The sequence below is a fragment of the Tamandua tetradactyla genome, chromosome 7, assembly GCF_023851605.1.
Source record: "Tamandua tetradactyla isolate mTamTet1 chromosome 7, mTamTet1.pri, whole genome shotgun sequence".
Taxonomy (NCBI): domain Eukaryota; kingdom Metazoa; phylum Chordata; class Mammalia; order Pilosa; family Myrmecophagidae; genus Tamandua; species Tamandua tetradactyla.
This window is the reverse complement of record NC_135333.1, coordinates 46,010,210-46,020,673: the sequence shown is the minus strand read 5'-3', so window position 1 is coordinate 46,020,673 and position 10,464 is coordinate 46,010,210. Positions and strand designations below refer to the sequence as shown.

Below are 10,464 nucleotides of genomic sequence, written 5' to 3'. Positions count from 1 at the left end.
CTTTTTGAAATCTCCCAGCTACTAAAACTTTATTTTGTCTCATTTCTCTCTTCCCCCTTTTGGTCAAGAAATTACCATGCTGTTTCAGTTACTGTGGTATTGTAGTAAGTTTTATGATTGGGAAATGTGAGTCCTCCAACTTTGTTCTTCTTTTTCAAGATAGCTTTGGCTATTTGTGGCCCCTTATCTTTCCTTACAAACTTAATGCTTGACTTTTCCATTTCTGCAAAGAAGGCTGTTGAAATTTGTATTGGTATTGCATTGGATCTGTAAATCATTTTGGGTAGAACTGATACCTTAACAATATTTAGTCTTCCAATCCATGGGCATGGAATGTCTTCACATTTATTTAGGTGTTTTTTGATTTCTTCTACCAATGTTTTGTAGTTTTCCGTGTACAAGTCCTTTATGTCCTTGGTTAGATTTATTCCTACATATTCGATTATTTAGTTGCTATTGTAAATGGAATTTTTTCCCTTGATTTCATCTTCTGATTGTCCATTACTAGTGTATAGAGACACTGTTGATTTTTGCATGTTGTTCTGGTACCCTGCCACTTTGTTGAATCCTTTATTATCTCTATCAGCTTTGTTGTGGATATTTCAGGATTTTCTGTACATAGGATCATGTCCTCTGCAAATAGTGAATGTTTTACTTCTTCCTTTCCAATTTGAATGCCTTTTAAATCTTTCTTTTGCCTAATTGCTCTCCCTAGAACTGCCAACACCACCTTGAACAACAGGGTTTTGTGGGCACCTTCTCTTGTTTCAGATCTTAGAGGGAAAGCTTTCTTTCACCATTGAGTGTGATGTTAGCTGTGGGTTTTCATATATGCCCTTTATCATGTTGAGGAAGTTTCCTTTTATTCCTATTTTCTAAGTCTTTTTTTTTTTTTTTAAAGGAAAGACAGAGAGAAGGAAGGAAGGAAGGAAGGAAGGGAAACATAGACAGATAGAAGGAAGGAAGGATAGAAGGAAGGAAGGAAGGAAGAAAGGGAAACATCTTTTTAAACATTTTCTTGTTTTATTGTATTTTGTTTTTCCGTTTTTTGTTACATGGGCTGGGGCCGGGAATCGAACCGAGGTCCTCCGGCATAGCAGGCAAGCACTTTGCCCGCTGAGCCACCGCGGCCCACCCTTTCTAAGTCTTTTTATCAAAAGAAAAAAAAAGATGCTGGATTTTGTCTAATGCCTTTTCTGCATCAATGGAGACCATGTGTTTTTTTCCCTTCATTTCGTAAATGTGGTGTAAGACACTAATTGATTTTCTTATGTTGAACCACCCTTGCAAACTGGGATAAAATCCCACCTGATCCTCGTGTATAATTATTTCCATATGCTGTTGACTTGGTTGCTGTTACAATCATACCTCATTTTGTTGTGCTTCACTTTAATATGCTTTGCTGATACTGTTTTTTACAAATTGAAGGTCTGTTCATCCTGTGGCCAGCACGTCTTTCAGCATCATTTTTCCAATACCATGTGCTCACTTCGTGTCTCTGTGTGTGCTGGTTTGAAAAGATGTACATCTCCTAGAAAAGCCATGTTTTAATCTAAATCCTATTTCATAAAGGCAGAATAATCCCTATTCAATACTGTATGTTTGAAACTGTAATCAGATCATCTCCCTGGAGATGTGATTTAATCAAGAGTGGTTGTTAAGCTGGATTAGGTGACGACATGTCTCCACTCATTTGGGTGGGTCTTGAGAAGTTTCTGGAGTCCTATAAAAGAGGAAACATTTTGGAGAATGAAAAGATTCAGAGAAAGCCAGAGAAGAATGACATAGCCATGAGAAGCAGAGAGCACACTGGCCAGTGACCTTTGGAAATGAAGAAGGAAAATGCCTCCCGGGGAGCTTCATGAAACAGGAAGCCAGGAGAGAAAGCTAGCAGATGATGCCTTGCTCGCCATGTGCCCTTCCAGGCAAGAGAGAAACTGTGACTGCGTTTGCCATGTGCCTTCTCGGATGAGAGAGAAACCCTGAACTTCATCGGCCTTCTTGAACCAAGGTATCTTTCCCTGGATGCCTTTGATTGGACATTTTCTTGTCTATAGACTTGTTGTAACCAGGACATTTTCTTGGCCTTAAAACTGTAAACTAACAGCTTATTAAATTCCCCTTTTTAAAACCCATTCTGTTTCTGGCATATTGCATTCCAGCAACTAGCAAACTAGAACACTTTTCAGCAACCAGCAAACTAGAACACTGTGTTATATTTGGGTAATGCTCACAGTATCTCAAACTTTTCCATTATTATTATATCTGTTATGGTATTCTGTGATCAGTGACCTTTGATGCTATTAGTGTAATTGTTTTGGGGATGCTAGGAACCATGCCCGCATAAGATGGTAAACTTAATTGGGAAATGTTGTATTCTGACTTCTCCACCAACTGGCTGTTGATCCATCTCTCTCCCTCTCCTCGGGCCTCCCTATTCCATGAGACACAACAATATCGAAATTAGGCCAATTAAAAACCTTAGCATGGACTCTAAGTGTACACATCTCTCACTTTAAATCAAAAGCTGGAAATTATTAAGCTTAGTGAGAGAGGCATGTCGAAAGCTGAAATAGACTGAAAGCTAGATCTCTTGCGCCCGTTAGCCAAGTTGTGAATACAAAGAAAAAAGTTCTTGAAGGAAATTGAACATGCTACTCCAGCGAACACATGAGTGATAGAAAAGTGAAACAGCCTCATTGCTGATATGGAGAAAGTTTTAGTAGTCTGGACAGAAGATCAAACCAGTCCAAATATCCCCTTAAACCAAAACCTAATCCAGAGCAAGGCCCTAACTCTCTTCAATTCTATGAGAACTGAGAGAGGTGAAGAAGCTATAGAAGCAAAGTTTGAAGCTAGCAGAGGTTGGTTCATGATGCTCAGGGAAAGAAGCCATTTCCATAACATAAAAGTGCAAGGTGAGGCAGCAGGTGCTGAGGTAGAAGTTGCAGCAAGTTATTCAGATGATGTAGCTAAGATAATTAGATGAAGATGGCTGCACTAAACAACAGCTTTCCAATGTAAATGAAACAGCCTTCTATTGGAAGATGTCATCTAGGACTTTCAATGCCAAAGAGAAGTCAATGCCTGCTTCAAAACTTTAAAAGGCAGGCTGACTCTTGCTAGGGGCTAATGCAGCTGGTGACTTGAAGTTGAAGCCAATGCTCATTTACCACACCCTTTATTCTAGGGTCCTTTAGGGTTGTACAAAATCTGTTCTGCCTCTGCTCTGTACATGGAACAACAAAGCCCGGGTGATAGCACATCTGCTTACGACATGGTTTACTGAATATTTTAATCCCTGAGTTGAGACCTACTGCCCAGAAACAAAGATTCCTTTCAAAATACGACTGCTCATTGACAAAGCACCTGGCCACGCAAGGGCTGTGATGGAGATGTACAATGAGGTGAATGGTGTTTTCATGCCTCTTGACACAACATCCAATCTGCAGCCCATGGGTCAAGGAGTATTTTCAACTTTCAAGTCTTATTACTTAACAAAAGACATTTCATAAGGCTATAACTGCCATAGATAGTGTTTTTTTCTGATTGATCTGAGCAAAATAAATTGAAAACCTTCTGGAAAGGATTCGCCATTCTAGCTGCCATCAAGAACATTTGTGATTCATGGGAGGACATCAAAATATCAATATTACTAGGAGTTTGGAAGAAGTGGACTCCAACCCCACAGTGCTTTGAGGGGTTCAAGACATCCATGGAGGAAGTAACTGCAGATGTGATGGGAATAGCAAGAGGACTAGAATTAGATGGAGCCTGAAGATGTGACTTAGTTGCTGCAATCTCTTAATAAAACTCTAATGGATGAGGAGTTGCTTCTTACAAATGAGCAAGAGAGTTGTTTCTTAAGATGGAGTCTACTCCTGGTGAAGATGCTCTGAACGTTTTTGAAATAACAGCAAAGGATGTAGAATTTTGCATCAACTGAGTTGATGACGCAGCAGCAGGGCTTGAGAGGGCTGAGTCCAATTTTGAAAGTTCTGCTGTGTGTCAAATGCTATCAAACAGCATCACAGAGTACAGAGGAATCTGTTATGAATCAAGAGTCTGCTGATGTGGCAAACTTCGTTCTTATCTTATTTTAAGAAATTGCCACAGCCACCCCAACCTTCAGCACCCACCAGCCAGATCAGTTCGCAGCGTCAACTCCAAGGCAGGATCCTCCACCAGCAAAAAGATTACAATTCGCTGAAGGCACAGATGATGGTTCGCATTTTAAAAATGTTAAAGTGGTTTTAAATTAAGGTACGTACATTTTGTAGACACAGTGCTATTTCACACCTAATTGACTTATGGTGTAAATATAGCTTTTGTAGGCACTTGGAAACCAAAACTTGAGTGCCTCCTCTAACTGCCATGTCCACCTTACTATGGGGACTGGAACCACATGCCCGCAGCCTCTCTGAGGTTGGCCTGTGCATAAGACACAAGAGTTCCTGTTTTAGCCACTTTCAGGTCTACAGTCCACAGTGCTATGCTACCATCACCATTGCTAAAACTTTCCCATCATCCCCATGCTGGTTTGAAGCTATTGGGTACTCCAGAAAAGTCAAGTTCTTTTACTCCTGATCCAATATAGTAGGGCAGAACCTATTTGATTAGGTTGTTTCCATGGAGATGTTGAACTGTAGGTGTGGCCTCTTGATTAGATGGAGATGTGACTCCCCACTCAAGGTGGGTCTTGACTAGTTTACTGGAGCCCTTAAAAGAGCCGACACAGAGCTCAGATAAGACCTTTAGAGATGTCAGAAGATGCCACATGCAGAGAGAACCCTGAACCCAGGACGCGGATGCTTGAGGAGAAGAAACCTCTGCCTGGACAGATGCACCTCTAAATGGCCACCCCCCACCTGAATCGGAGCAAGCTTCTAAATGCATTTAGCAATTAGCAGGAAATCCGCAGGCAAATGCTAATATGCACCATGGGTATGCATTCGGCAAAATCCTGAGTAGAGGAAAGCCTTTGAGACAATGGAACCACTTTCTTCAAAATAAATAAAATAAGCATGGAAGAAAAGTGGTGGCGGGGCAGCCTGGGGCCAAGAGAAATGTGTGCAAAGCTGACCCGTAGTGTTCAGGTTGTGCATGTGGAGAGGAAACTACATTGGAAAAGGGACTCCAACAGTGAGCCGGACGCTACTCTGGGGTGTACTGGGTGCTTGCGGGTGTAGGGTGGGGCACAGGGGTGTCTGCGCATTTAAGGCATGTCCTACAGATGCCCAGTGTCTTAAGGAGATGAAGCATGCAGAACTCGGGCTGTTCAGAGAGTGTGGGGTGAGCGACAGGGAGGAGCAGGGGCTGGCGCGGATGAGGTGCTGGGAAGAGAGGTTGCGGAGCTACCCCTGCCCAGCATGGGGGGGTCCTCTGCTGCCACCCCCAGGGCAGGGAAGACACAGGAGGCTCCAGGGGTCTCTTTATTGCCAGGGGCACAGGGCATGAGGGGTCCCAGCAGCACTGATGGTAGGGGTGCCCGGGGATCCCCTAGCAAAACCAAAGGGGTCGTCTGCCCGGGGTAGGGGGAGTTCACCAGCTCAGCACCCCAGGGCAGTATTTGTCGATAAGCCCCTGGTAGTAGGGCCGCAGCTGGTCCACATCCGGCAGGGCTGGGCACTTGCTGTAGAGGTCAAACTTGCTGCAGGGAGTGGGGGGGGGCAGTGAGTTTCCTGCAGGAACCCCACCCTTCCCCAGCACTGCACCCCACGCGGGCGCCTACTTGAACTCCTGCACCCAGGGCAGCATGTCCAGGTCGCGCTCACTGCACAGCTGCCGATAGTCGCCGCCCGTGTGCCACGGGTAGAAGGAATGGAACCGGATCATGTAGAAGGCCTGGGGGGGAGGTGACACACCAGCATCCTTCCCCCGGGGGAGGGGGCGGGGACAACGCACCCAGCATCCTCCCCATCTTGGGGGGCAGGAGATAACACACCCAGCTCCTTCCCCACCTCAGGGTGGGGGGAGTAGAAAACAAGCCCAACACCTCCCCACCTGGGGGCCCAGATGGGGCTGGGCTGAACGGGCCTGGGCTCCGTCCCCCGATCTACCTGGGAAGGGAGCGAAAACCTGTTGAACTTCATCACCTGGTACATGTACTCTGAGAGTGAGAGGGCATCATCGTTGGCACCAAGGGCAGCACCCCACCTGTCCCACTCCCGCCTGGGACCCGGCCTCACCGTCATGACCCCAGGACATGAGGACGTTCTCGAGCCCGCAGTGGGGTTGGTACATGCCCAGCTCTGTGCTGAGGGGAGAGACCAAAAGTGGGAGGCACTGGGGAGCATCCTGGAGGGGGACCAGCTACGGGGGCAACCAGGAGCAGCCTGGAGGGTCCACCTGGGTGGAGCAGGGGCACCTGTATCTTGGGTCCTGGAGATCAGGGTTGTCCTGGAAAGTTGAGTCACAGAAAACCACAGAGGCCTGGGGCCGGCAGCCAACGGGGAAGGTGTCTCCAACAACAGCCCACTGTGGCAGGGGGAACAGGCGGCCACAGGTCGGGGCAGGCATACTGGCCTACACACCTGCAGCCTGGTTGCGGCCCACCTGCGGGCCCCGGGCCACCGCCTCCCAGTCCTCACCTGGGGCTCTCCTGACAGAGCCAGCACCTTGCCCAGATCGTGCAGCAGCCCCACAAGGTGGAACCAGTCTGAGGGCAGGAAGGGAGGAGCCTGGGCATGAGGCGGGGCATCCCAGAGCCCAGCGGGCAGAGGGCAGCTGGCTGGGGCGGAGATCCAGGTGGGGCCAGGCCGCCCCCACCCCGCGGTCCCCCAGGTGGGGCCAGGCCGTTCCCCCACAGCCACCCCACCCCCCAGCAGCCCCTCGTGGGGCGCACCCTGGTCGGGGTGGGCCTCACGGATGCCCTCTGCTGTTTGGAAGGCATGAAAGGAGTTGGGGAAGTCCACGTCAGGATCTGACTCGTCCACCAGCCCATCCAGCAAGCTCACGGCCTCCAAAATGCTCATCTTCTTGTAGGAGAAGCCCCCAAACTGGGCATGCTGGGCCAGAAGGCCAGGGGTCAGTGGCCTCAGGCCACTGCCCAGGCCTTGAGGGGTGGCCGGGTTCAGAGGAGGAGGGGGCTGTACCTTCCCCCTGACGAAGTCCACAGTCTGGTGCGTGTGCATGAGCTTATAGGTGGCAAAGACGCGGTCCAGGAGCGGGCTGGACTGCAGGCCAGGGGTCAGCCTTGGCCTCTTGGCCTGTACCCCTCACCCTCCCCCAACTCTGTACCCCTAAGAGCCCTGATGAGCCGCTGGGGGTGGGTGAGGGCTCAGGCAGGGCTGGGCGGGGAGTGAGGGGGGCTCAGGCATGGCTGTGGGAGGGAAACTCAGGCATGGTAAGGGGGGTGGGGGAAGTGGGGGGTCTCAGGCATGGCTAGTGGGTGGGAGGGAGTGGGGGAGGCTCAGGCACAGCTGGGGGTTGGGGGAGTCGGGGGGCTCAGGCACGTCTGGGGGGGGCCGAGGGGGAGTGTGGGGGCTCAGGCACAGCTGGGGGGGGCGAGGGGGAGTGGGGGGGCTCACTGTGTAATTCCGGAAGCTACTCTTGTCTCTGGCCACCTCTGGGCGGTAGACGAGGGAAGGATCTGGGCCCTGGGGAGAAGGGAGTGGGGTCAGCCCATTTCACCCTAGTGCCCGCAGCCCCGTGGGAGCCTGAGACCTAAGATGTGGAGGAGCTGAGCCCGGGAAGGCCTTTGCCAGTGGGTGCCACCCCTGTCCTGGCAGTTCTGAGCTGTGAGGCGACCCTGCTACCCGCTCCCTGGTGAGCTTCAGGGAGGTGAAGGGCGTTGAGCTGGGCAGTCGGGGGCCCTGGGTTGGCATGCCCAAACGGGACCAGTGAAGTCAGCTGGGTGGGGACTGATGCAACAGTCCCCTCCCCGAGGGACTGGTCGGCCACCCAAATAGTTAGCAGTCAGCAGTGCCACCTGCGCAGGCCTGGGGACACTCACCATGAACACCTTCATCCTGTGAAGAGCCAGTCTAGGGTGGCAGGAGCCCCATGGCCAGGGACCCCTTTATAACTGCAGGTTACATAAGTGGCGCCTCCGCCCCCCGCTCCGCCCTGGGTCGGCCCTGATTCAGCAGTGTCCCCCGCCCCCGCCACCAGGTTAATGTGTCAGCGCCCAAGCCGGTTGCCCGCCTGTGTGCCCTGAGGCTCCTCCAGCAGCTCGCTCGGGCCCCCACTGGCCTTCGAACCCTCTGCGTGCAGTGTGAACCCTGCACCCCACTCCCTCCAGTCCCCCCCCCCCCCAGGGTCTCCAGCCCCAGGTTCTTCCCCACCTGCTGGTGCATGGTGGGGTGGGGGCTCCCAGGGAGGGGGAGTGAGATGGATCCAACCAGTGCCAGTTGTGCACCTGTCCCACCTGGGCCCTATCCTGGGTCCTGAGGACAGAGCGGAGACAAAACACGCAAACGTCCGCCCTCAAGGCTGCCGCCGGCCACGACCAATGGGGCTGGGGAAGGAAGTTAACCCAAGGTGCCCCGCAGCCCCGCCACCTGCTCGAGCAGTATACCCAAAGGACTAAAGCGGGACGTGGGCACTGGCACGGAGTCACAGTCCCAAGGCAGGAGACAGCCCCACATCCATCCAGCTTGACTGGACCCCCACATGATGGCACGATTCAGCTGCACAGGGGCGAGTTTGGGACAGTGGACATGCAGGTACAGTGTAGCAGGAGCCACTGAATAGAGAACCTGGGAGAAGGAGGTTTTGGGGGCCCCTGGGGGTGGGTGGGGAGCCAGAGCCTTAGTGATGGATGGCGGGGGACAGAAGCACTTTGTAAACATGATGACACTGAATTGCACTTTTAACAATGGTTAAAATGGTTTAAAATGGATAGAATGTGATATTTTGAGTTAAATGTATGTTACCCCAATACAATTGTTAGAAAATACAAAAAAGAAGGGAGGTCTGTGTGTACAAACATGGAGACAGCTCTGAGTCTTGTTAAACAGAACAGCGAGTCCAGGACACAGGGCTGTAGCTGGGGTCTCCTCTGCCACCCGCCGGCCACCCGCCAGGGCGGGACCGATGGGCAGTGCTGTACCAATTGGCAGCGCGGGACTGATGGGCAGCGCCCCTGCGCGAGTGGACCAGGGCGCTGCGGGGGCTGAGTGGCCACTCAGGAGAGAGCGAGGGAGCTGGAAGGTCGGCTGCAGGGACGGCTGGGGGACGGCAGGGTCTGGGGTTGAGATGGGGGAACGCAGCCGGGAGCTCCTGCACCGTGTGTCCCGAGTCGGGCCGCCGTGCTCTCTGCCGACTGCGTGGTGCTGCGGGGTGTCAGCAGTCACCCCAGGTTGGGAAAAGCACCTAGGCTGGGATAGTGAGGTCACCCGGACCTGCGGCATGCGCGTGCGCATGCATGAGAGGGCGGTTTCGTCTGTACCCGAAGCACGAAATCTTTGCACACAGAACTAAGCGGGGTTGATCCATTCACGATGCTGTGCGGCCTCCCCAGCCTCCACAGAAACTCTCCAAACACAGCCCTGCGCCCGGTGGACACCAGCTCTCGCTGCACCTCACCTTCTGTCTATGAATTTGCATGTTGTGGATATTTCCCGTGAGTGGAATCACACTATTTCTCCTCTTGTGTCTGGCTGCCTAACATTCTAGGCTTACCCTGCTGTGGTGTGCTCCAGCCATGTCCCTGTCGGCTGAGGGACATGGACGCGCCTGCCCGCTGCCAGCAACACGGGTAAGCAAGGGCTCGCTTGGTCGCTGGGAGTACAACTTCCGGGTCAGAAAGGCTGGAGGGCACACCACAGGTGTGTGCATGCATGTGTGTGTGCAAAGTGCTCCTGGAGGGTGAAGCAGTCTATGCTGAGGCTAGACAGGCTGCCACAGGGTACTGGCGGCATCCGGGAGAGGGTGCAACGTGGACTTGGCTCCCTGAGCTGGGCAGGGGGTCTGGTCCCAGCTGTGCTGTGGAAACAGCTGCTGGCTCTCCCAACTGGCCCTTGCCCCTGCTGTCCACATGGCCACACCAGGCAGGCTGCCTGCCCTCCCTGTCTGCCCCTGGACACCCTCCAGAGCCCGGTATGGTGGGCAGCAGCTGACCCATGCAACTCCTTCCCCTCGGGGAGCCTGCTGGACACCTGCCTCATCACCTCAAGGCCACCCCTCTCTGCTGTTCCCAAGGGTCTCCCTGCCCACTGGGAGAGCAGACCTGAACCATCCACAGGGCGTAAGGAAGGAAGGTGGGTCACCTGGACTGGTGACACCTGAGCTGGGAGAGCAGCTGGGGTTGGAGGCATGGACAGGGACTTCCAGGCAGCAGCCTTACCCTGGGCACCTGGGGGGCACAGCGGGTGTGTGGGGGAAGTGGGTGTGGCCATGGCTGGGGTGGGTGTGATGGAATCCTGAGCCAGGGGCTTCAAGTGGGGTGTGCTGCATCCCTGAGGCCCTGGGACAAGGTACAGAAGCCCCTGGTGTCGGCGGGCACATACCAAGAACTGCACA

General features: G+C 52.5%; 1 protein-coding gene across 1 annotated transcript; it reads right to left on the bottom strand.

Annotated features, from left to right (window-relative positions):
• Positions 1-5,434: 5,434 nt before the first annotated feature.
• Positions 5,435-7,969, bottom strand: MIOX (myo-inositol oxygenase). The gene is made up of 10 exons (XM_077167861.1): positions 7,955-7,969; positions 7,530-7,598; positions 7,095-7,175; positions 6,845-7,007; positions 6,591-6,658; positions 6,368-6,477; positions 6,189-6,256; positions 6,060-6,109; positions 5,732-5,844; positions 5,435-5,650 (listed from the first exon to the last, which is right to left on the bottom strand). The coding sequence occupies exons 1-10, from the start codon at positions 7,967-7,969 to the stop codon at positions 5,542-5,544; spliced, it is 846 nt and encodes a 281-aa protein (XP_077023976.1). The 3' UTR covers positions 5,435-5,541.
• Positions 7,970-10,464: the final 2,495 nt, after the last annotated feature.